At 40.6% G+C, this 27,582-nt stretch overlaps 1 protein-coding gene across 1 annotated transcript in view; it reads right to left on the bottom strand.

Annotated features, from left to right (window-relative positions):
- FYB1 (FYN binding protein 1) overlaps positions 1-27,582 on the bottom strand; it is a 133,585-nt gene that overhangs the window by 90,814 nt on the left and 15,189 nt on the right. The window contains exon 2 of the mRNA XM_060009561.1: positions 13,107-14,268. Within this exon, the coding sequence (XP_059865544.1) occupies positions 13,107-14,241 (1,135 nt within the window). The 5' untranslated portion in view covers positions 14,242-14,268. The remainder of the gene's footprint in view (positions 1-13,106; positions 14,269-27,582) is intronic.

The following is a 27,582-nucleotide window of genomic DNA, read 5'->3' as shown; positions in this document are numbered from 1 at the left end:
AAAAAAACTCTTCAGTAATTCGTATATTTTTTGATAGCTCACCTTTCGCCCCGAGATTTCTTTAATAGTGTTATAGAGAGATACTTGTTGAATATATGCTTTGAATCAGTGTTCATTTTAAAGTGAGAGATGATGTACAACCTATTCTGACCTATAGACCTATAAAATCTTACAGAAATTATATCGATTTTACTTATCAAAGATTAATTAATCTCTATCCCATGGATATCTTTCAACATGAATTTATATTATTTTCCCCTCAATTAAATGGAAAGCACTTTAAGTAAAAACAGTTTTGCCCCAGCTTTAGTTAATCTTGATTCCAGCTCATATGCTGTTAGCATTTATGCCTTAAGTCTGGAATCTAAGTAAAAATCTTTTTTGGAGAGTATGTAATTTTTTAAATTCCAAATAATGAATTATGTGTCCCTTTAAGGCACTCAAACACATTTCTCAAAGTTCTTCCTTTAGATCTTACAAATCCTTGTAAATAGGGAAGAGTACTCAGTATATACAAACATTGTTTTTCTTGTAACATAATTCAAGAGGTGAAAAACCCATGTGAACTATTATCTTCTTTAGGATGATTGTCATTTATTATGACCAGGTGCAAAGTCTACATTGACACATACATACTATCAATACATGAGGATGGCTGAATTTTTCACTGTTTTTTACATTTTGTAAATCCAAACTTTAGATGATTCATGTACGGTAACCCATTAAGTACTTCTTCTGATATTGATGCTTTACAACAGTTATATGCCTTACTAATGTTTTCCCCCTTAGATATATGATTAAAAGTTCCCAGTCAAGATGGCCGGTTGACTACACGCCATAGCAAGCTCTGCTCACCCCAGATCTCTAGAAATGATGGAAAAGATAATTAATGAAAACAAGCAAGCAAGCAAACAGACAAACGATAAACGTACTGGAAAACAAGAAAGTAAATCCACAATGGACCAGAAGCCATGAGGAATCCCTAAAAAACATTTGAAGAGAGACCTGTTGAAAGAAGAAACGGAAGCCCAACCAGAGCACACGAGAGAGTGGGACCCCACCCAGAGTGCTCTGCACTCAAAAGACAGAGAATCGGGGGGACAGGAAGGGGTTTTGGGGGAGTACTTGGAGGGAAAGATGCAATATAGATATGGCCGGGAATCGAGGGAGCAATGACTGATGAGCCCTTGGGTGGGCGAAGTGGAGCAGGACTCCGGGGGCTGCAATGCCCAGGAGGCAGGGGCTGTCCTGGGGAAGACTAGCCATCAAGGCCCTACCCCTCAGCGCTCAGCCACTGCCTCACTCCGCTGAACTCTGTCTCCCCCAGAGCTGGCTGCACAAACAGAAACGGCAAACAGCCGAACTGAATCACCACTACCAATCTGTGCACAAACAAACAGCCTTCAAAATTCAAGAAAAGCCAGCGCCAAGAAAGGAGAACTCTGTAGTGAACAAATAGTAGAACTCACACCTAAGGAGACGGTAATACTGCAAGAGGGATGCAAGGCGACGCTGCATCTCAAAGAGGACCAAGTTGATGCTGTGATAATGAAAATCTTGTATGTTGTGTTGAAACAAAATAAACTATGATTTAAAGTCTGCAACAATTGGATGATGTTCTTACTAGTACTGATTGATACCTGAGGCGACTTCTAATGGCTGCCATCTATTACTCATGTATTTTTCAATGAGGTCTTTATTTGAACATTGTCTCCGTTTCCCCTTTAATACATGTAATTAAATTACTGCTAATGGTTTGAGTCTTCAGGATACACCAGGAACTTTAAAAGTACATTATATACATTTTCATTTAATCCTCACAATAACCCTATGACAGAACTGATTTCTTATTTCCGTTAACAGATGAGAAAACCGAGGCTTGGAGAGGCTAAGAACCCTCCTCGGGGTCACACAGTGAGTAACGGGGCTTGTACTAGACCCCGAGTCTCTCTAGCAACAAAGCAACTGCTCCGAACTCTCTCTGATGAGAAACAATTGTGTAAACACTTACATTTTTCAAAACAAAAAAAGCACTACTGTCATTAGAATACATCTCACTTCTCATAGATCATAAGTGTTCACAGAGCTTTCCGTAAGCACCTATCAACTTCACAGCGAGATTAAAAAGAAAGTTTCCAGCTTACAAAAATACAGTGAGAAGCTTGAAAAAAATCTGTTTTTATCCATGCCACATCCACCCTCTCCTTTTATCATTAGGCTCACAAATGCAGGACTCTGCAGCATCGGAACTTGAGAGAGCTTTTCTCCAAACTCGAATAGCTCTGAACATCAACTAAACAGCATTACAGAGGAAATCCACCCTTTATTTTGGGACAAATGCCCAGCTTTCTTTTGCATTGGCTTAATTACTCTTAAGTACTATATGAACATAGGCCTATTTTGAAGATTCGTAACTTAATACACTAAATATTGTTAAAGAAAAAGATGAATGTTGTTACCAAGTGATGAGTTATATAGGTAGTGGGGTAACTAGGCCAGTACAGTTGCACTTGGGCGCTGATGAGATTCAGAGCATAGAAAAACCCAGTGCTTTTAACTCTGCTTATCCCCTGGCCCTCCTGGTCAGTTTCAGTGGAGGGGACCCTCCATCTCCAAGCATGGAGACCTCCCAAGGGAACAAGTACAGCCACCTTGGGCAGGACTGTGGGCTCTCCTGTCATCCTGGCCTCCATCAATATAGTGGTAGTTCTTACAGTGATACACAATTATTCAGGTTTCCAAAGTCTGTTTATTTTAGCACTTACATTGTTTTTCCTTTGCCTTGAGTACCACCAGTTGTGCTAAATGTGGCTTTTTAATTTGATGAATAGTAAGAATATGTGCCACGTGAAAAACACTGCTGAACTAACCTGAAGGCCAGTACAGGGCAGAAGGGGAGAAAATAAATGAAAATAGAAGGGAATAGAGAGCAGAAAAAAGGAAGAAAGGAAAGAAGCAGAGAGAGTAGTGAGAGTCCTTGATTACAGGTGTTCTGTGGGGGAGATGGGAAGCACTACGCTCCTCCAGGCTGATGGGCAGGGTGAGCTGGGGCGTACCAGCCAGCTGGTATGTACGATCTAACCATCAACTTTTAAAACACTCTAACTAGCTGAAGCGCTCTGAGGGTTCCAGGTGCCCCTCAGTAACCCCTGGATGTCTTTGCAATCCATCAACGAACAGGTTAATGCCTGATATAACAAAAGACTTTCAGGACTCTGGTGCCAGCCACCCAGATGTTAGATATTTGAATAGCATCTTTGCACTTTCCCTAACTAAGCAAATTTTTAAGCTCAACCCTAGGATACTACTTGTTTGCTTAAAGAGATCACTCACTCATTTCCATGTTTGATACAATCACTAACTTTTAAGATCCTGTCTCAGTGTTACAGCATTTCTTTTGTTTTCAGGAAAATACCGCTGGTTTGGAAACCCTTCCTCTCCCCATCATCCCCTTTACTCCTCCCCCACTGTAACAGTTCTCATAAATGGCAGCATTTCTCAACTGTGGTCAGGGAAAAACTTGCATTAGAATCACTTGATGATGTTGATAACTATTCCAGTTTCTGGGTTTCATCTCAGGCTTCTTGCACTAGAAAATTGGGGGGCATTCCTAAAGCAATTTAAAGTTTGAGAACTTTTGAAAGACTAAGGCCTAATTTTTATGTCCTCTGGCTCCTTCTGAATACATATGATGTCCACATTGTTGATCAGAGCCACCGTTCATTTTGGTCATCTTTCTCTTTAGGACCCATTTAGTGTCACAATGATCATGAAGACATGTAAGAGACATTAGTTTGCATGGTTGTCCTTATATTAAGGCAGAAGTCTGAAAACTTGCAAATCCCAGATCTGATAGAAGAAAACTGCTCTCCAGCACTCGTATTTTTAAAGAATCTCTGGTTATTAGGCACTGAAAATAGACAAAAGATGAAACAACCTGACTCTCACACCAATGTGGAACGATTCAGTTCCTATACTTCTATCATGATAGACCAAACTCTCTTGGATTTATTCTATTGATCAGCAGTTTGTTTCTAGTACTAAAATGGCTACCAATCACAATAAAAAATAAAACCACTTCCACCCCCCCGGGCCATCCCATCCCACAGACTCCTTCCATTCTTAAAAGAGATGGTGAGGGCTTCCCTGGTGGCACAGTGGTTGAGAATCTGCCTGCTAATGCAGGGGACACGGGTTCAAGCCCTGGTCTGGGAGCATCCCACATGCCGTGGAGCAACTAGGCCCGTGAGCCACAACTACTGAGCCTGCGCGTCTGGAGCCTGTGCTCCGCAACAAGAGAGGCCGCGATAGTGAGAGGCCCGCGCACCGCGATGAAGAGTGGCCCCCGCTTGCCACAACTAGAGAAAGCCCTCGCACAGAAACGAAGACCCAACACAGCAAAAATAAATTAATTAATTAATAAACTCCTACCCCCAACATCTTCTTTAAAAAAAAAAAAGAGATAGTGAAATGGCCTTTGAATAAGAAACTCCTGCTTATGTGCAAGGGAAGACACCAGCTGAGTTCAAGGTTTGGGTTAGAGGCAGCTGAACTCTCCTGAATAAGAAAATGGAAAGTGTGTTCTCATTTTTCTTTGCCATTGAGAAGGAGGGGTCAAGGAAGTGAGGAAAAGAAAGAAGGTGAGTCAGAGTGCAGGGGACAGGAAGCTGAGCTGCAAAATGCAGAGCTGCTTTTGAAGAACCATGGTTGCCGGTGTTCCATTTCACATTTCTAGCCTCAACGCAATGTGAACTCCTGTCTCCACAGACCTTCACTGAAGTCTGTCACTCACGCACACAAATGCCTTCAGTGAGTGGTTTGCAGTGAAAGTTAAGGAAAATAGCCGGGTCTTGTTTGGGTGACTGCAGCACAGCACAAGGTCAGGGGGGCAATTGCTAAACCAATCCAAGTTAGAAGCAGGAGCTGAAAGACAGAAATGACCTTGAGAATTCAAGCTACGTGGTTATTCATTTATCTTCTGTGGAGATCATTAAGTTCGTCCATGAAACATGGGCTAGCATTTGGAATGAACTTTATCCAGATTTTCAGGAGCACACTAGCAGTTTTTATTTATTTCCTACTTTAGCTTTTCCATTTCAAAATCATGTTGACACATGTAATTAGCCATGTCTTCTTAGTAGTTTAGAATCAGCAACCTCTTTGATCTTCATGCCTTCAAAAAGCTCAGCATTTTCTGTGGGTTTTACTCCCAGGCTTCATTGTCCCCAAAGAAAAGAGATTTGTGGTGATGGTGTGGAGGGATGGAAAAAAATAAGATTTTTTAAAAGGAACCATAGGTTAGAAGATGAGAATGAAGAAGAGAGCAAGAAAATAAGAGGGAGACAGATGGTTGGGGAGTAGTAGACTCTCATTTGCAAGTCTGAGTGGCACAGGAATGTTTTTGTTCCTCCAAATTTTACATGAAACTTAATCACCAATGTGATGATATTTGGAGGCAGAGCCTTTGGGAGGTAATTATGTCGTCATGAGAGTGGAGCCCTCATGAATGGGATTAGTGCCCTTATCAAAGAGACCCCAGAGAGCTTTCCAGCTCCTTCTGCCATGTGAGGACACAGAGAGAAGACAGCCAGCTATGAAACAGGAAGTGGGTTCTCACGAGACGATGAATCTCTCGGTGCCTTGATCTTGGACTTTCCATCCTCCAGAATTGTGAGAAATAAAATTGTGTTGTTGCAAAGCCACCAATCTATGGTATTTTTGTAATAGCAGGCTGCACTGACTAAGATACTACTGCACTTTGTAATAGTTCACCCAAGGTCCATTAGATAATCACTCGGAATCAGTGGAAAAAGTAGGCGTTCCTAAGTGGTAGACAGAGATGTAGCAGAAGATAGTGATCTGGAAACGTCATCTGGTTGCACTCTACTCAGCCAGAGCACAACTAACGTCTCCTCCTGAGGACTAAGAACTCAAGCCTTCAGAGAAATAGAAGACAGCCTCTTAAAGAGTGAGATTTCCTGCTTGTCAAACTGTTCATATCAGGTCTAGAAAATTCTCTTTAATTTAGAGTAACGTGAATGACTGAAATGTATTTTATAGACTTACCTTATCCTCCTTTCATATAAAACAGCTTTTGAAAAAATGGCTGAGGAGCAAGTCAAGGCTATGTTTTGTGTGTGTGTGTGTGTGTGTGTGTGTGTGTGTGTGTGTGCGTGCGTGTAGCTTTACCCACTCTACATGAACCAGAAGCTAAAGGCTGGAAAGCAAGGAGAAGCCACACTCCAGACCCTCCGTAACTGAGAACACATGATGTATCTCAACTTCCTTAAGGAGACAATTTGGAAGAGAAATAGGAACTACTGTGGATTTAAAAACAAACCACTGAAGACTATTGCGGCCTCTCCCGTTGCAGAGCACAGGCTCCAGACGCGCAGGCTCAGCGGCCATGGCTCACGGGCCTATCCGCTCCACGGCATGTGGGATCTTCCCGGACCGGGGCACAAACCCGTGTCCCCTGCATCGGCAGGCGGACTCTCAACCACTGCGCCACCAGGGAAGCTCGCGGGGACAGATTTTTAGCTGCCTGGTCGCAGTAATCCTATCACCACGCAGGCTGCTTTGGAAAATCAGATGAGCTATCTTATTGCTCTAAGAATTATAAAAAAATCAAGAAAAGAGAGCAAGGGGTGGTATGTGGCAAGAACTTCCCTGTGCCCCTCTTTACCTCAACAGACCTACTGCCACCCCTGGAGAAACACCTGCCCAGTCGCCAGTAGCATGCTGGCGGAAAGAGCTGTTGTGGTGTGCAGAAGCACAGCTGCAGAGAGATGCAGACTTTTGTAACAGATACGAACAGCTGATTCGACAATGCAAGTTCTTACTTTGGGGAAAGAAAAACCTCACATGGGTTTTTGTTCAGACTTTTTTTTCTACTGCCAGATGTCTCACCTTTGGTTGCTCTTTCCTGATGGTATCTATTGCTATCAGCTGTTCTAGATGTTTTTTTCTAGCTTGCTATGCCAGACAAAATGAAGTATAGTCTTTTTTCTTTAGTGGCAATTTAATGGAAGAGAAATAGGTTTCTTGTCTGTGTATTTACTAGTGGTTAATGTAGCAGTCACATTCTCCAGCATGTGGACTTTTTTCTCTTCCTTGTTTCTCGTATATTGGAAGAACAAACAATCTAGTGCTCTAGATGTTTCTCTGGGCTTTAGAGCCACGCCACAACTATCATGACTGTGCTTACTCTAAAAGGATAAAACATTTCCAGATATTTTTGTAAAATCAGGTAGCTGGATTTCTGCTCCTGAAGGCATACTTTTGCTCTTCTAATAATTGAAGTTATTCTTGTGTTATAAAAGTTAATTCGTTTTGTTTTGAGAATAAAACACATACGTACAAAGAGGTACTTTTTTCATATGAACTCATCATATTCAGAAACAGTTGTCATCAGGGGAAAAAAGGAGCCTTCAATGGCAAATGACTATTCTGGAATTCCAATTCTTAAAACAAAAAAAGGTTTTATTTGGCTTGAATTGGAAATTATTTTAGCAGATTATATGAAGCAAGGCATCTCCTGCCCAGTAACTGAATTATCACACGTACATCTGTCCCAATCTTCCTATCTAATGCTTTTCTTTAAAAGCATTTTTATGTGTAAGCACAATTGAAAGTAAATCAGGAAAAGCTTTCAGGTATTTGATTACTTGACTCATATGTATTTTTATTTGACTCTTAGATGTGACTTTCTTTTTTACCCCCTTCCTTCCTCAAGTAAATTGCAATTTCATTTGAATGCTTTTACCTGTAAGGGTTGCATGCCTGTTTTTTTCCAGTTTTATTGAAATATAACTGACATACAGTACTGTATAAGTTTAAGGAGTCTACAGAAACATAATAATTTAACTTATATACTGCATGAAAAGATTACCAAAATAGGTTTAATGAACATCCATCATCTGAATATGGCTAAAAATTAAAGAAATAGAAAAAAAGTCTCTTCTTGTGTGAGAACTCTTAGGATTTACTCTCTTAACAACTTTGCATGCCTATCTTAAGAATTAAATAATGTTGATCAAATTTTTTATATATTAAATCATCTCATATGCATTTTATACTTTAAGGGTAAGTCAGCCACTGTAAAACAAAATATGCATTTATATTACAAGTGGTCATAGCTTCTTTGATCTAGCGCATGTTACACACGTTGATATAGTGCCAGTTGGTTGGGCAATATTTCCAAATTTTCCTTTGTAAGTGGCTTAAAAATATACCGACTTCTAGCCTCTTGATCACAGGAAGAGTTATTATTACATCATGGTAAATCATGGCATGTTGCTCCAAATTGGGTTTACAGAAATTTCTCTTCTCATAGTTAAGAAAACAATCGTCTGTTTTACAGGCCTGGTGAATATCACTGTAAGGAAACGTTTTCCTGTAAATTAAATAATAAGTGTGGTTTATCGTGTCAAAATTAATATTAAAAGACTAGCTGATGCCCAGGCCATTAAGAAAGAATTTTGATGGCCCAACTGAGCGCCCAGCAAGAAACCAGGAAGCTCAGTATGCTTAGGGGACTTTTCAGTGCTGACAGTGGCCCTGAAGAGGGGGAATCTGCCTTCCCTAGGGGTCAGTTCAGTGGTCCTTTCCTTTTCCTGGCTCATCTGCCTAGTCAGTATTCGAATCCTCTCTTAGTCCAAGTATAAACTGATTGGCTGTTAAAAGCTTAAAATATGACTGCTCTCAGGGATTTGCAGGTTAGTGGAGGTCAGATGCTATCAACAGTCTGAGTGAAGCCCGCGTGGGGTAGCTGGATCTCCCCCAGCCCCTTCTTGATTGCGTCCTGAAGACTCCTCAGAACAGGAGACTTGGGGAGGGGATAGGGAGTGGTCATCCAAGTGTCCATGACCAGTGAGCACAGTCCAGAGGATACGAAACACAGCTCTCAGTGGGCACTCAAAGTCACATGAGTTTCCTTTCTGCCATCTTGCTGCCTGCCTTGTGAAGGGGTGAACCTATGGTCCCTTTGGAAATACCGCTGACTCCTGGATTATAACTGAAATATTTAGTTGGTATTAAATAATGAGGGAGGGACTTACAGGATGTCCCTCCTCCAATTCCCAAATAAAATAGGAAAAACAAAATAAGGCAAGATAAACATTATCCCAAACTCACTAGGAGCCATGGCACAAGAAAAGGAAAATAATTGCATTAAATGAACTTCAAAAATTAGTGGCTAAGGGAAGAAACAGAAGAGTCCGGTGCCACAGGAGGCAGGTGAAGCTATCCGCTTGTTCCCCAGGCTGAGAAGCAAGATGGGGGGGCAGACAGTGATCCTAGGAAAACCTGTGGATTCTACCTAATGCACGCCAGGTTGGAGAAGTGGACTCAGATGTGGTGAACAGCCTGGGGAAGGTCAAGGCAAAACCTATAGCATAAAAGCCCTACATACCACAACAGGATCTTCCCAGAGACAAAGGGGGAATGAGCTGCCATGGTTGGCCTTGTCCTGGTACAGGGCTCTTAACGAGATGTCAGAAAATGTAACAGCATTCAGGTCCCCAGCAAGGACTTCCCTCAAGACCGGCACAGCTAACCTTCATTTTACAAATGAGGGGATTAAAAGCAATACTCAGAACTCAAATCACAGCTCTGAAGGGAAGACAAATTTATCACACTGGGTTAGAGTGAGTAGATGCGTTCGTTATCCATCAGCCAGATCAAAAGAAGTGGTGGGCCCTCCTTATTCATGGAACAGAAAATGTCTGAGAGCTAAGAGGAACATCATCTCAGAAAATACTGGTGATAAAATGATTGACACAGATACATCTTGGCTGTTTTTAAATCTTAAAGACAGATTTCTTTGGGAATCTAGACAGAAAAGCAAATCATTTTCAAAGTAATTGCTAAGCTATAAAGAGTATGAATACTAAATTCTGATTAAACGATTTCGGTGGGAGGACAAATCTGAGCAATCAACAAGAATATATTATTTCTATGCTCCAAATAAATAATGTTAAACAGACTGGCCTCTGTTTACATGGAGCTTATAGTGGTATTTATAGTAAAACAAAAAATGACGTGTTTTAACCAAAGGACAGAGAAAGGGAGAAGAATGAAGATTCTTTGGGTTTCACTTATGCGTTACTTATTATCTCATAATATCCTATGTTTCAAGAGAGGGACCGTAGCAAGGAGGGTGGCAAGGGGGGACACAGCCTCTGAAATCAGAGAGACAGGAGGACCAGCCCTGTCTTTGCCTAGTCACATTATGGCCTTGGGCAAGCCACCTAACCTCTCTGAGCTTTAATTTCCTCATTGAATTCCCATTTCATTGGTTTCTTGGGAGGAATAAACAGGGGTAACATGTATCTAATATGTAACAAGTCCTCAATAAATGATAAGCACGCTTAATGGCTAATATATTGGACAGAGATGATAAAAGAGGGAAGGTAGATCTGGGGAAGAGGTTTAAGGAATTAGATGTGAACCTGGAAAGGAAGGAACCATGTAGAAGCCTAAGAAAAAAGTTCTAGAGTTTTGAAAACCTACAGAGTTACTAGGTGAAGCTTCAGTTAATTTGAATGCTATTATACACTTTCAAATTCTGGTATTTTGTTTGACCTTTCTAAATGGAGTACTAAATTACTTAGTATGGTTTAGGAAAAATAGCAATGGTAGGATTAGGAGTCAGCAGACCTGATTATTAAGAAATTCTCTGTGTTCAGAAAGTAAATGCTCATTTTGTGACACATATACAAGGTTATTTTCTGTAGCACTGTTTGGAAGAGCAAAAGTTTGGAAACAATACAAATTGTTAAATCAATTAGGTGAGTCATCCATTTACCTGAATATCATGTAGCTTTAAAGAATATTCAATAACCTCTTATTAAAATGTGGAAAGATAGGAATTTTATTTTTAAAAAGCAAGGATCAAAGCATTGCATATAGTATTTTACTTATTGAGTAAAAAGCAAGGAGATTAATATCTGTATTTATATTTGCTTGTGTAAACACAAAGAAACTTTGGACAGATATACAAATTAAGAAGAGTGGTTTCTGTGGAGCAGAGGCTGAGGAGACCCAGGAAATGGTGGAGACGGACTAAAGTACTTTTTACTCTATATCATTTTTGAGCCAGATGTAAATTTCTATTTAAAAAATAAGTTAAAAATGTAAATGCTTTAAAAAAAAAGTGAATGCTGTAAAGGGGTGTTACTCAGAATTTAAAGTTATGAATCAGATTACTTTATCCTGATGCCAACCTGACATCAGTTCAAATCAAGAAGATTGAGTTTTGATTTGTGGAAGAGGTGGATGAAGAAGGAACAGGGTCCACTTTGAAGCATAATATATATCGAGGGATCAGAGGGTGGAGGTAGGGTACGTTGACGAGAGGATTTCGAATCTAAACTGTGTCATGGGGCACATGAGCAGGGGGGAGGCATGTCAGGATGGGGACAGGGTTGCAAGAAGGAGGAAGAAGAGGACAAGGATCAACTTGGCTTCCTAAGCAGTTTTACCTGGGTCTCTTGGAGCTATACGGCACTGAAAATCAGATCAAGGCCGACCTTGCCAGGACTGCAGAGCCAAAAGAGGACTTCACGGGCATTTCAATAGCACAACAGCAGCCATCTGGGTACTACCACTCAAACCAGGTAGTGGAGTGTAAATAAAGATGGAAGACGTGGAAGAAAACTCTCAAGGATTTCCGCTTCACATCAGGACAGTTTCCTTGGCATGAACTCAGAGCCGTAAAATGGAGGTTATGATAGTTAATTTTTTACCGGAGGCGCAGAACTACGACAGGGAATTAAGAAAGGGCTTTTTTAGAAGGTTTCAGAAAAACAACATTTCTGAGTTATGGCCCAGTATTAAAATGAGAAGGTGACACACGAGGACACAACAAGTGTAACAGGTTAACTCTTTCTAGAAGAAAGGTGATCACGGGGTCATTCCAAACTTGCTTTCTACGAGACCGATTAATGGGGGATTTGATTCCTAACATGTTGGCTGACACCGAGAATATTGGCCTCAGGAAGATGACACTGTGAGATGCTTCTACGGAGCCAAAATAGAAATGAACTACCTTTATACCCAGAACTGCATTAATTAGATCCACTTTCGTAAGTAAAAAATATATATAGTTGTGGTGTGGTCACTCGTAAGTATCCTTTTTCGTTTCTCACAATAAACAACGGTTGTCCATTATTTGCCTAAAATATTAATCATTTCAAGCATAAGTGAGCTCCTTTCATCACTATGAGGGTTACAAATCTTTACCAAGTCATTCAGGATCAACTTTTAGCCTGTGCCATTGGATGGTGGTAACATCTCTGGTAGAAAACGAAACTATTTACCCAGGAGGAAAATCATGTATCCCTTTGTCTGGCTTATTATCTTAGTTATGTCCTACTTTATGAATCAGAAACGTTCAGAAAACTTTATGCTGACAGAGCAATAGAAAACAGCTGAAATATGAAACAGTAAGCACCATTTCACAAGAGTCCTGTGCATCTCTTATTTGAATATTGGGCTTAGGAGACCTATGATAAATTTGTGGACATTTAAAATCATTTGGAAAAAGGTTTCTCAACCTCTGTACCATTGACATTTTGAACTGGATAATTCTTTGTTGGGCGGGGCTGCTCTGTGCATTGTAGAATGTTTGCAGCATCCCTGGCCTCTACCCGCTAGACGCCAGTAGCACCCTCCAGCCGTGACAGTCAAATGTCCCCTGGGCATCCACCACTGACTTAGAGGTTTGCTCACCTTCTAACTCCTTTGTGGTAGTAGAGGGAACACACCTCAGTCGCATTCAACAGAAATGAAACCCAACAAAGGAAGTAAAAGAAATGCTTATCATTAAGCAAAACCACTTGGCAATCAAATGGATGTATTTCTCCCCACGCCCCCAAATCAGCCCCCCAAGGCACTTCCTCACAGAATGTCGACCTAAAACCAAGGATTTCAACCTTCTCAGACGTCCCGCACCAGAGGAAAAAAATGCCAAACAAAAGTCATCATACACACAGGAGTACCGGTGACGGCATCAGTTCCTTGTTACAAATTTTTCCCCGGAAGCTAGATCACCCTCTGCTGGGAAAAAAAACATGTGCAAAATAGCAAATGAGAGAAGAACTCACTGTGTCCAGAAGCGGCTTTCCGGAATTTCGTCAAGTCAACATGCGGCGGTCTGCTGGGCTTTTGTGGAGGGGGGCCCAGGGTAAACAAGGAGGGCAGGGGTTTCCGCTTGGGGGTGGCTGAATTCTGGTCCTCCTTTTCCTTTTCTTGACTTGGGCCCCAGGGCCCTGCCGTTGTCCACTTCGAAGGTGTCTTCAGGAACTTGGCAGGAGGGGCCCCAGAGGCCGGCTCTTCCGGATTCACTTGGCTCAGGAAGACGTTCTTAGCAGCATCCACCTTCCTATCTTCTCTTTTCTCTTCAGCATTTTTGGAGAGGCCTGGGGCCCCTCTGCTTGCAGCAGGTTTCAGAACGACTCCAGGAAAAGGAAAACTTGACGTCTCGCCTCCACGCTCTTTATTCTCTAGGTTGTCCCTGGCTGGTTTCAAAGGGCCGGATTTGGCCTTGGCTCCCAGGGGGGCCGGGGGGCCTCTCTGTGGAGCCACAGTCTTGGTGGGGCTTCCGTCTTCCTGGGGGTCGTCTGTATTCAGGGATGGCTTCTGGCCAAAGACAGGTCTGGGGAAGAGGGGCGCGGGGTCCTGATCTTGTGAGGCTGACATAAACTTGCCTTTAGCCCCAGCCAGCTTTGGGAAGACTTGCTTCGGTTCATTTTCCTGGGCTGGATGATTTGAGCCCGGCTTGGGGCCTGGTGGCTTCAAGTCATGGTCTTGGTTTACACTGTGAAGTGAAGGCTTATTCCCAGGAGCCCGGGGAACCGCAGGTTTGGAATCTTCTTTGTGCAAGTTGATGGGCTTGGGGCCTCCAGGTTTCAGAAATCCCGGTTTCACCTCGGGGTCTCTGGCGGCCGAGTTAGCCTGCGGTCCAAACCTGGGACTCACTCCGGTCGCCTTTAGAAATGGAGGTTTGGGCTCCTTGTCAGGCTTTTCCTCAGAAGAAGGTTTCACCCCCAGAGGGGGCTTTGGGGACCCAAACTTGGGCACATTGCTCGGTCCTGCAGGAGGGCTGGCGTTTCCTTGGTTGTTGAATAAGTTCTTTTTGACCTGTACTCCTGAAGGGGAGTTTTGGCCCGGGACCTTGAAGGGCCTGCTGTTGACCGAGACCTCCTCCATGGGGTTGCCCTCTGTGTTAAACTTCGCCATGAGGGACTTCACATTCGCTTTCCCATCCTGCAAGCACAGGGAACAAAAACTCACTGAGAGCCCAAAGTCTCACTTGCACAATTTAAAGTACTACACTTTAAAGGGTTTCCTGGTTTGAGGCCTGCAGCACCGCTGATTGGTTCGTGAGATATTGTAACATTTATCTTCCTCTATGGCAAAATAAGTTGTGAGAATTTCTTGAAGGGGGAGGGCTATGATACTTAGACTTTTTTTTTTTTTTTTTGGTTGTCTTAGACTGACTTGCTTTTTGTTGTTGTTGTTAAGTCACAGCTTATATTTTCTCCTTTCCTCTCACTGGTTCTCTAACTCTCTTGTTGGATTTACTCTGAACTTGGTATTTATGTGTTTTGTTGAACTTGAAAAAATATGAACGTGACTAAGAAATGACCTCTTCCATATTTTATAGCTGAGTCTCTTAAATAGGAACTGCATTTAAAAAATGAAAGCAAGCTCTTCTGTAAATCTGGGCTGCATGCTTCACACAGCATAGCCACATTTGACATTTTGTGTTTGCAAGCCTGTTCTTGTTCCCACCTATATTGAAGGTCCATCTGTTTCCTAACAGGGAGATGTGGCAGAAAAACCCACTCAGTTTTATACATAAGCAATAAAATGAGTTTTTCTACTTATTGATACATATGAGTGTAAATGATTCAACTGGAACCAGACTAGCAGGCAGACTGCGCTCATTTTCAAGGGACATAGTCTGGAGCACAGGGAAGGTGACAAGGAAAGAGCAGGGACAGGCTGGAAAATCTCATTTCCAGGTGCTGGTTTCTCCAGTCTCTGTCCCCCTGTCTAGAACTAGGGTATTACCTAGTAAAGAGGGCGACTATAATCCCATGTAACCTGTAAGAATTCATGGTGGGTTTGCTTTTTCTCTCAAAAGCCAGGAGTTGAACTTTTCTAGTTCTTTTAGGAATATTTGAAAATCTGAGGCTTAGAAAAAAAAAATCACAGGTAGCCACAACAGTTTCCATTTTTTGCCTTAAAATTCACCTAGAAAACGTTTTCTTGCTTCCTATCCTCACCTGTCATTGCTAAGCGTATTTCTTCTCTCAAGGCCCCACTCAGATACTACAAAACCAGATCCTGTCCGGTTGGGAGGAATTGCTCCCTCCTCTTAACTCATGTAGCACAGCAGGCCCTGCTACATGCCCCTGTATTACTTCCTTTCCTAATACTAAGAACCACCGTTTAGCACGTAAACACGTGTGCTTGATTCTGAACCAGGCAAGTTATCTATGTCGCCTCATCTCATTCTTTTGGATGATGGCATTATTTAACTCCATGTCACAGGAAAGAGGATTGAGGTTGAAACTGCAGGAGGACATCACGTAAGAGCGTGGGAACTTGGTTGGAATCCTAGTTGATTAGCAGGGCCTCAGTTGCACAATCTGTACAATGGGGATAAGAGAGCATATCTGCCAGAATTGTCATGTGTGTTAGAGATAGAATTTGTAAAGTGCCTGCCTGGCCCTCAGCCTGGGCTCAATGTAAGGAAATTATTATTAGAAACGTTAAGTAGCATATTCAAGGGCTCACAGCCAGGAACTGTGAGGACAGGGGTGCAGACTCAGGTCTGTCTCGGGCTCCAAAGTCCAGAAACTGTCTCATTCCCCTTTGTATAGAACTCTCGGGATTCTAATATATTTGGGAAATTGTTCAGGTTGGCACTGAGATGAATACTGTGAATGGTGATTTTAAAAGAAATGGCCCCTTCAGCAAGAGTTTCTCTCCACACCAAACTATAGTCTTTCAGGACTGGGGTAAGCAACCTAGGCAGGAGGCAAAAATGAGGTGAAAGGAGCAATTTCCAGCTTGGTTTTGCTTCTTTAATTTACTACCCTGCATCCAAGTTGCTGAAAATATCTTGTTTTCTACCTTGCCTCCTTTGACCATTTTTTTTTATCCCCATGATTTTCTCAAATCCTCAAGTAATCCCCGGAGGTAATAGGCAGGAAGGCAGCAGAACCAGGGAGAGTTTGGGTGCTGGCAGAGGGAACAGGTGAAGACGGATCCCACCCTGTGCCTCCTGGGAGATTATAGCTGCAAAGGACTTTAAACCTTAACACAAGATGCATAAAAAAGTATCAATACAAAAATTTTCTCCCCACCTGGAAGAAAGTCTGTCTCTAGGGAAGAATCTTTTATTCTAGACTCACTCTATATTTTGTCATTTATATTCTAGATCTATAGTTTAGTCCAGAATAAGAGGCTGCAGAGTAAAGTGGTTAAGAGCATCGACTAGGGAGCCAGGTTTTGAGTCTGATCAGCTATTTACTGTAACGTGAGGTATATAAGCGCCCTGGGCCTCAGTTTGCTCACCTCTATTAAGGGAATAAAGAGTCGTGTCATAGGGCTTTAAAAGAAATCAATATCTGTAAGGCACTTTAAAGAATGCCTGGAACCTGGGAGGGTTTCCTATTTTTACAAAGAAAGTGAAGACTTTGAAATTATCTATTCTACGTCTCTCACTGCATTGGTGACAAAACAGAAACTAAAGGATTTAAGTGATATCTTATTTAGTCACAACAACTTCACAACTTGGATTTCATGGGGGGAAATCCATGAGACACACTAACACATTGTCAAACTGCACACCCTGGTTTTAGTTTAGAAAATATGGAAGTGGTTGATTTGGAATTTAAGTCCCAGATGCCAACTCAAAACCAGGAGGCAGTGCAGTATCATGGTTAATAGCAACGTCTCTGAAATCATTGACTTGGGTTCCAGCCTTGACTTTGCTACTCACTAGCTGTGTGATCAAGCAAATTACTTAACCTCTCTGAAACTCAGTGTTCTTTACCTATAAAATGAGAATAATGAGTACCTATTTCTCACCGGGTTTTGTTTTTTAATTAGGATTAAATGAGTGAATGCATGTAAAGTTCTTAGATCAAGAATTGCATGTAATATATATCCAAGGATTGTCTGCCATCATGAATTTTTTTTTTTCTAATTCACTAGTCACATAACATCATTTCTCCAGGTGACCAAATTCTGAAGTTACAATCATTAATGTTGCATCTTAATTTTAAATTAATATGACTGAAACAAACATACTGCTGGATAACATCATAGAGTTTATGATGTTTGAGTTTGGTTTCCCCCGCTCTGAAACTTTCAACTGTATATTGAAAGACAGGGAAAGAAAGAGCCACAGGTTCCTATGTAGGACACGTTGAAGAAACAGTAACAGCATCTGAACTTACTAATATGTCTCGTAAATCAATAGCTTGAACTCTACAACTATTTAATCTCTTATACTGACTGCTTAGCTTTAGTGGGTTTTAGTTGTTACAACTCTTAATAAGTTTATCAGATAAAATTTTCAACACCCAGATTCTCCCTTAATCTTAATAGCTAGATTTCTTTCTTTATGATAATGATAGAAAGGCAAAATGATTAAAAATTTTTTGACATTCTCTCATTCTCATTTCATTCCATTTTCTAGGGCTCTTTTTACTCTAAAAAAGTTTAAAAGAGGGTAAGAGCAATGTATTTCATGAAAAAGGGAAAAGTAAGCCTGCTCTAAACCCTGACCCTCCAAGCCCTCATGCCCCAGTTCTATGGGGATCATAAATACTGACTTATCAGTACAGTACAAGTTCATGCCTATTGTTCTGGAATAATTATTAATAATGCTCCCTTTTACTCTCAAAATTGACCTGCTTTAAACAATAATTACATGGTGAATTTACCCAGTTCCTCTCTAGAGTCAGTCAACCACTGTTATCAGTTTTTATGTATATTTCTAACTGTGCATATACAAATATATAAAAATAAACACACACGCACATCCTTTCTGTCCCTGCTTTTTGCACAAATGGAAACCCCTGCTTTGCACCTTGCTTTTTTCCTGAACCGATACTAAGTTGCTACACACCAGCTCAGCTGGATGTGTGGTCAGCAGCCACTCTGATTGCTTGGTGCCTGTGCAATTCCAGCTGTTAAATATTTTCAATATTAATTCTCCTTTTTCCCCCTTGATAATTGGATCCATATCAGTGCATATTATTTGCACCATCTCTTAAAAAATAGACTTAATTTCTTTATTTCTTACAACAGTTTTAGATTTACAGAAGAATTCAGAAGATAGTACAGAGAGTTCTCACATAATTTACATCCAGTTTCTCCCTTACTAACCCCTTACATTAATTTGCAGGACCTCTTTAACTTTTAATGATTTAAAGATGGGCCTTCTGTTTATTCTTAAGAAGAGGCATTTCACAATCTAGGAGATCTCAGAGTTTAAGATATTTAAGTAGAACAAACATTTTATCTTGAAATTTACTTGAAATTTATTTTCCAAATTTATTTGAACAAATTGTTATTAATTCCAGCTGTTAATGAGTTTGTGCAGCTCTTTCTCCACTTATGATAGTTACATCCAGATAAACCCATTGTAAGTTGAAAATATCCTAAAGAGAAAATGCATTTAATACACCTCACCTACCAAGCATCATAGCTTAGCCCAACCTACCTTAAACGTACTCAGAACACTTACATTAGCCTATAGGTGGGCAAAATCATCTAACACAAAGCCTATTTTATAACAAAGTGTTGAATACCTCAGGTAATTTATTTAATACTGTACTGAAAGTAAAGCAGGATGGTTGTATGTGGATGGAATGGCTGCAAGTATATGGGTAGCTTACCCTCATGATTGCACAGCTGACTGGAAGCTGTGAGCATCACGAGAGAGTATCGTACCACATATTGCTAGCCTGGGAAAAGATCAAAGTTCGGTTTTTCGTAGATGCATATTGCATCATTATAACGTTGAAAAATCCTAAATCAAACCATTTTAAGTCAGAGAATGTCTGAACAATGTTTAGCCAAAACTACTCCCATGCATCGCTCTATAATCATACAGGTGTAATTGTAGAGATGCTCTTGACAGAAATGAATTTCCTTTAGCCCCCATGTTTTCCCCTTCCTCAGAATTATATACCTTCACTAACATAAATTTAACGTGCTTTTCACAGTGCCTGGGAAGATGCAAAAATGCTTTAGCTATATCCTCTGTACTTCTAGTTAACAACTCCAGATTCCAGAAAATCTTTTTTGCTTTCAGCAACTTACATAAAGGCAATAAATCAAGTACATACTTAAACAAAGGCTGAGATGGCATTTAGGACAGACATCAAGAAACTACACATCAAGAAAATGTTTTCTTTTGCAGCTAGTTCATCTACATATTTTCATATGGAAAATTAACAACATTGGTAACTGGATTTTGTTTGGTTTTAAATATATCCTGAGCATCAGGTTAATGCAGCAGTTCTCAAATTGGGGCAATCTTGGCAATGTCTGGAGATATCTTTGATTGAAATGGTGGATTGAGAAAGTGCTCTTGACAACTAGTGAATAGAGGCCAGGGCTGCTGCTAAACATCTTACAATGCCCAGGACAGACCCCGAAACTAAGAATTATCAGTCGAAGTAGTGCTGAGATTGAGAATCCCTGAGCTAATCCTCTTGCTCCTGAATAATTGGAAATATCTTACCACAAATTCTGCTTTTAATTTTTATAATGTAATACACTCTAAAACCTACAAGTAACTGTAGAGAAACTAATAATACAAAAGACTATCACTAGATTGTTTTCAAAGTTCCTTGTCTTTGAAAGTCTCATCTTCGTAAAGTTTCATTTGTGAAGCACAAAAGAAATAAAACACCCATGAATCGTGGGTAACTAATGAATTTAAAATAACTTTGAGCCTAATTTTACCTCCTTAATATGTGTTAGTGTCACTTTTGTAATTAAAGCATGGGGAGAATGAACCACTCTTATGGATGCTGTTATTCTTTCCTAAATAGAGCCCAAGGAATAAGAGAAGAAAATGATTTCACTTGATTGCATCTAATGCTTTTAATCATGAAGGAGTTGGTAAATAACAATAGTTTATCCAAACTGGTCTCTTTCTCCCTCTCTCTCTCTGACTCTCCTTGTTCTTTCTTTCTTTCATCATTGATCAATTCTACCATGTGTAGGTTTTCTTTTTTTTTATTGCTATGTTGAGATAACTTGTCAATACTCATGATTTATTTGGTCTGAATTGCTAGTGCTTCTCACAGAACAAAATTAGTTCCTACCACTGCCACCACTGTCCAGAACAGAACCCCAGGTAGAGCAGCATCTGTGGCATCAGGGTGCAAGGAGATGCATATGTAGTGGGAAACTGTTCCAGGAAGCCCGCCCTAGTCCTGCCCAGCACGGGTAGAAGAGGAGAGAAGGCAGGTGAGGGTGGCGTGCTGCATGGGAGAACACAGCTTCTGCTGAGGTGATGGCTCACGTTATTCAAATTTAGGATCCACTCAGCCCAGGATTGACCAGAGGTATAGCAAAAAGACAGAAAAGATAGTTCTTCTGTTAAGCCAGATACATTTACCATCCTTGAGGTAGGAAGCAGGCTGGTGAAAATGTGGAATAGACTCAAGCAGCTCAAACTTTCATAGAGCAATAGTAGTATTTAGCATCATGGATTTATACTGCCTAGATTAAAGAAAACAAAACAACAGATATATTCCTCATGACCAAGCCAAGCCCTCCCCCACTTCCCAACACACACATACACACACACACACACACACACACACACACACAGAGTGATAAGTTGTCTTTTCTCTTCAAAGTGACTTGATCTGCTATACCCAGTAAACTTGGAAAAGGGATTTTTTGGGGGGAGGGGGATTATTTTTGTCTGAAAATAAATTTTCTTAGAACTTCTATTGTTAGAAATTATGTAATAAAATGACTTTAATTGTTTTTGGTTGTCAAGATAGAGTTAATGGTTGAAAACACAGTACTTATGACAATGCTTCACAAGATAGTAGATGGCAAGCTCCACTCTAGACACTGAAACTGCAGTAAACTTTTTTTCATCCCTGTTAACACTGTCTAAATATTTAGGTACTTAATGAATCATAATTTATGTATTTAATGTGTGTACCCTGTTTTCTTAAGGAGATGTAAAAGCAGGGACCTGGTTTTATTTTCTTCCTCAAAAACAACCCCACTCTGCCACCCCATACCCAAATAAGCACTCCCATAATGCCTGCACATTTCTTTCCATAATCGCTATTAAACATATGGCTGACAGGCTGAATTTACTTGAATTTCTTCATGACTGATCACACAGATGAAAGTAGGAAAAAAGATTTCCTTAGCCTCTTAAGGAGCATTGAACCCAGTCATGAATCTATCCTCGAGAGTTCCTTGCTTAACGGAATGTTTACTTCATGGCGAATGGGCTGTGGTGGATTCCAGTTGGCTGAGCCTCTGATGCTGAAGGGAGCATCAGGCCCCTCTTCAACAGGATGTGGGAACGTGCTTCTCACCACAAATTGAGTTCTTGGGGTGGGAGCGGGCTGCTGCAGGCTGGGCAAAGCGTAGGGAGGAGGAACTGGCAGTGGGAGAAGTGGTGGCAGCCCCGACTGTGACAACCCCTTACATTTTTGTCAGTGACTTATGAAGGTGGAGAGGGAACTGCAGACCACCCCAACCTCGTGTTGTGAGGTGAAATATAGTAGGAAGAAAACACCTGGCATGAGTGGGGTCTCTCCCGGAGCTGTGTGTGCATGGCTTTCCTTGACGCAGGTCAGTGTGGCCTTTTGTCCTCAGGAGGCTGGCCTGGGTATCTTAGCAGAAAACCTCTGCATTTGTCACTGTGTATCATCATTCCCTCTTCTGGGATCTCTGGCACCTGCTGCTCTGCACTCTTTCCTGGTTCCTACTGGGTTCTCTCTTCCAGGGTGAATTGAAGTAGAGGAAGCCAGGTCACACAGCAACTTAAAGCTGGTAAAACTTTACTGGTAAATTTAACCAGTAAAGACCCACCTCCCAAATGCTGTGGCACCTTGAACTCTCTAGGCATATTGATCAGTTAGGCTTTTGGGTACCCTTTGTCTTCAAAGACAGGCTTGAAAATCACCATCATTCTACAAATTAGAACCTTCAAACCTCTTCCTGGTCATCTGACCAAATAGCTCCTGCACAAATACAGTTTTGACTTTGGCATGGTCTCTGATGGCTTAACCATTAATGGATGAGGAAATTACCTATGACTTTCTATGTGTTTCTGAAATTTGTTCTGCTGTAAGTTTTTGACTTCTTGATGCTAATGGAATGGCGATAGGATGTAGATAATATAGAACAACAAACAGTCCTGACGCCATGTGTTTTTGTTATTCCATTTTATATAGCATTTATGGCAAATTTATCTTACATTTGCTTATGATATTATTCACTTAGCCTGCATAAACTATACCAAATCAGAGGATAAGCTCGGAGGAATTTACATTTTGTCTAATGAACTTGTAGATAATTGAAGTATTTTCATAGATCTCTTCCTAGGGTCTTATTTGGATCTCAGGATAATATTTAATATGCACATCATAATACAATATAAGTCCTTTCATTTTTCCTGTACCTCCAACTCTGTCACCTCAAAGAGATCTTATTTTCATCTACTATTTCTAATGGTTATTCTATTTTCATATAAAAGGAGTATAAACCAGCAAAAGAAAACTCACTTTGCTAAAAACATATGAAATTTGAAATAAAACATTCTTGATGGCTGAGAAAGATACTCCTTGGCATAGGAAAAATAAGATAGAAATGCCCTGCTCTCTTTTTTTCCCAGCCCCCAGATCCCTCTCAACACACAAAAACACACCTTGACCCCAAGCCCGGGATTTGAGTTCCTTTCTGCAGTTGACGAGAAGCTAGAAACTGAAAGTGCCGGGGATGGGGGGGGAGAGGAGGCCATCTCTGGGGTTTTCTAGACACTTCCTTCCCAACGTGTGAAAAGATCTGTGTGAAGGGAACTGCTTAGAAAAGGAAGATTTCAACAAGCCCATCAAGACAGGGGGCGGCACTAACAAAAGATCAAGATGAAAAACAAAAATTACATGGGACTGAGTAAACTGATGAGGATGATTATAATTTTTGTGACTTCTGTTTGAATAATAATAATAAAAAAAAGACAGGGGGCGGCAGCTCATCAGCGAGGGATCCAGAATGTGATTTGAGGAAAATAAAAACTAGATATAAGAAATGGAGGGTGGGGCTTCCCTGGTGGCTCAGTGGTTAAGAATCCGCTTGCCGATGCAGGGGACATGGGTTCGAGCCCTTGCCCGGGAAGATCCCACATGCCACGGAGCATCTAAGCCTGTGCACCACAACTACTGAGTCTGTGCTCTAGAGCCCGCGAGCCACAACTACAGAGCCTGTGCTCTAGAGCCCGCAAGCCACAACTACTGAGCCCACGTGCCACAACTACTGAAGCCCGCGCACCTAGAGCCCGTGCTCCGCAACAAGAGAAGCCACGACAATGAGAAGCCCGCTCACCGCAATAAAGAGTAGCCCCCGCTTGCCGCAACTAGAGAAAGCCTGTGCACAGCAAAGAAGACCCACACAGCCAAAAATAAATAAATAAATTTATTTTTAAAAAAAAGGAAAAAAGAAATGGAGGGCTATGGAAGATTCCCCACACAGAGATGGTTGATATTTGAAACCTCAGTCTACAAAATATGTGGAATCCTTCCCCCACACCTCTCCCCAACTCATTTTTATTCTATTTGTTCTCCTTTTGAATGTGGAAGAAAATGCATTCAGTATTTTGTAATCAGGATTAAATAATATAATCACCTCACAGTTCTGACCTCACTTTTTCTCTCCTATAAGTCACAGTAACAAGACTTTGCCATGAAATGAACAATTTCTCTCACCTTTGTCATCACGGGGCTCTACTGTCAGTTGCACCTTTTCTCATTAAAACTGTGATATTCTCAATTTCAACCTTTCCATGGTGTATATCCTGATCTTAACACCTAGCCACCCTCTTTTCCCAGGGGCCCTCAATTTTCCAGGGTGTTACATGACTTCAGCTACTCTGGGTTTCCACATACCCTCTCATTCATGCATTCCATCATTCCCTCCTGAGGGTACTGGTGATTCCTTGCTTATGTGCTAGTTCTAGTATGTGGCACTTTGCCATTATCTAGATTAAAGTCTGTGCTTTACTAAGATTGCTTATTCCAGGCTATAAATGATCTCAATATTTTTCTGTGAACACTCGTATATCTGACAAAAGACATTCTGGAGTTTGGTATTTTACACCCGTTACTAATTCTATTATTAGAACTATTAATCACATTTTTAAAAAATTCCGTATATAATATCTCTTTTGATCTTCCCAAAAGCCTGGTAAATTCTTATTGTTACAGAAAGGTAAATGGAGTTCAAGCACATGGTAGAAAGGAGATCTAAAGCCAGAGTTTTTGATAAGTCCTGGTTTTCCCTAATACATTATAGGATCAAGACTTTCCTTCTTTTTTATAAATAGGTTTTTTCTATTTTTTTTTTATATAGCAGGTTCTTATAAGTCATCAATTTTATACACATGAGTGTATACATGTCAATCCCAATCGCCCAATTCATCACACCCCCACCACTACCTTCCCCGTGGATTTACCCCCTTGGTGTCCATACATTTGTTCTCTACATCTGTGTCTCAATTTCTGCCCTGCAAACTGTTTCATCTGTACCATTTTTCTAGGTTTGACATATATGCGTTAATATACGATAGTTGTTTTTCTCTTTCTGACTTACTTCACTCGGTATGACAGTCTCTAGATCCATCCACGTCTCAACAAATGACCCAATTTTGTTCCTTTTTATGGCTGAGTAATATTTCATTGTATATATGTACCACATCTTCTGTATCCATTCATCTGTCAAAGGGCATTTAGGTTGCTTCCATGACCTGGCTATTGTAAATATTGCGGCAATGAATACTGGGGTGCATGTGTCTTTTTGAATTGCGGTTTTCTCTGGGTATAAGCCCAGTAGTGGGATTGCTGTATCATATGGTAATTCTATTGTCTTGATTACTGTAGCTTTAAAGTCTGAAGTCAGGGAGTCTGATTCCTCCAGCTCCGTTTTATTCCCTCAAGAGTGCTTTGGCTATTCAGGGTCTTTTGTGTCTCCATACAAATTTTAAGACTTTTTTTCTAGTTCCATAAAAAATGCCACTGGTAATTTGACAGGGATTACATTGAATCTGTAGAGCTTTGGGTACTACAGTCATTTTCACAATATTGATTCTTCCAATCTAAGAACATGGTATATCTCTCCATCTGTTAGTATCATCTCTAATTTCTTTCATCAGTGTCTTATAGTTTTCTGCATACAGGTCTTTTGTCTCCCTAGGTAGGTTTATTCCTAGGTATTTTATTCTTTTTGTTGCAGTGGTAAATGGGAGTGTTTCCTTAATTTCTCTTTCAGATTTTTCATCATTAGTTTATAGGAATGCCAGAGATTTCTGTTCATTAATTTTTTATCCTACAAGTTTACCAAATTCATTGATTAGCTCTAGTAGTTCTCTGGTGGCATCTTTAGGATTCTCTATGTATAGTATCATGTCACCTGCAAACAGTGACAGTTTTAATTCTTCTTTTTGAATTTGTATTCCTTTTATTTCTTTTTCTTCTCTGATTGCCACGGCTAGGACTTCCTAAACTATGTTGAATAATAGCAGTGAGAGTGGACATCCTTGGCTTCTTCATGATCTTAGAGGAAATGCTTTCAGTTTTTCACCATTGAGAATGATGTTTGCTGTGGGTCTGTCATATATGGCCTTTATTATGTTGAGGTAGGTTCCCTCTATGCCCACTTTGTGGAGAGTTTTTATCATAAATGGGTGTTGAATTTTGTCAAGAACTTTTTCTGCAACTATTGAGATGATAATATGGTTTTTATTCTTCAGTTTGCAATATGGTGTGTCACATTGATTGCTTTGCATATATTGAAGAATTCTTGCATCCCTGGGATAAATCCCACTTGATCACGGTGTATGATCCTTTTAATGTATTGTTGGATTCTGTTTGCTTGTATTTTGTTGAGGATTTTTGCATCTATATTCATCGGTGATATTGGTTTGTAATTTTCTTTTTTTGTAGTATCTTTGTCTGGTTTTGGTACCAGGGTGATGGTGGCCTCATAGAATCAGTTTGGGAGTGTTCCTTCCTCTGCAATTTTTTGGAAGAGTTTGAGAAGGATGGGTGTTAGCTCTTCTCTAAATGTTTGATAGAATTCACCTGTGAAGCCATCTGGTCCTGGACTTTTGTTTGTTGGAAGATTTAATTTTTTTTGCGGTACGCCGGCCTCTCACTGTTGTGGCCTATCCTGTTGCGGAGCACAGGCTCTGGACGCGCAGGCTCAGCGGCCATGGCTCACGGGCCCAGCGGCTCTGCGGCATGTGGGATCTTCCCAGACAGGGCCACAAACCCGTGTCCCCTGCATCGGCAGGCGGACTCTCAACCACTGCCTCACCAGGGAAGCCCCGTTGGAAGATTTTTAATCACAGTTTCAATTTCATTACTTGTGATTGGTTTGTTCATATTTTCTGTTTCTTCCTGGTTCAGTCTTGGAAGGTTATACCTTTCTAAGCATTTGTCCATTTCTTCCAGGTTGTCCATTTTATTGGCATAGAGCTGCTTGTAGCAGTCTCTTAGGATGCTTTGTATTTCTGCGGTGTCTGTTCTAACTTCTCCTTTTTCATTTCTAATTTTATAATTTGAGTCCTCTCCCTCTTTTTCTTGATGAGTCTGGCTAATGGTTTATCAATTTTGTTTATGTTCTCAAAGAACCAACTTTTAGTTTTATTGATCTTTGCTATTGTTTTCTTTTTTCTATTTCATTTATTTCTGCTCTGATCTTTACGATTTCTTTCCTTCTGCTAACTTTGGGATTTGTTTGTTCTTCTTTCTCTAGTTCCCCTAGGTGTAAGGTTAGATTATTTAGTTGAGATTTTTCTTGTTTCTTGAGGTAGCCTTGTATAGCTATAAACTTCCCTCTTAGAACTGCTTTTGCTGCATTCTAACCGTTTTGGATCGTCGTGTTTTCACCGTCATTTTTCTCTAGGTATTTTTTGATTTTCTCTTTGATTTCTTCAGTGATCTCTTGGTTATTTAGTAACGTAGTGTTTAGTCTACACGTGTTTGCGTTTTTTACGTTTTTTACCCTGTAATTCATTTCTAATCTCATAGCATTGTGGTCAGAAAAGATGCTTGATATGATTTCAGTTTTCTTAAATTTAATGAGGCTTGATTTCTGATCCAAGATCTATCCTGGAGAATGTTCCGTGCGCACTTGAAAAGAATGTGTATTCTGCTGTATTTGGATGGAATGTCCTATAAATATCAATTAAATCTATGTGGTCTATTGTGTCATTTAAAGCTTCTGTTTCCTTATTTATTTTCATTTTGGATCATCTGTCCATTGGTGTAAATGAGGTGTTAAAGTCCCCCA

Source organism: Delphinus delphis, chromosome 3, assembly GCF_949987515.2.
Source record: "Delphinus delphis chromosome 3, mDelDel1.2, whole genome shotgun sequence".
In the NCBI taxonomy this organism is placed as follows: Eukaryota; Metazoa; Chordata; class Mammalia; order Artiodactyla; family Delphinidae; genus Delphinus; species Delphinus delphis.
This window is presented reverse-complemented; position numbering and strand designations above follow the sequence as displayed.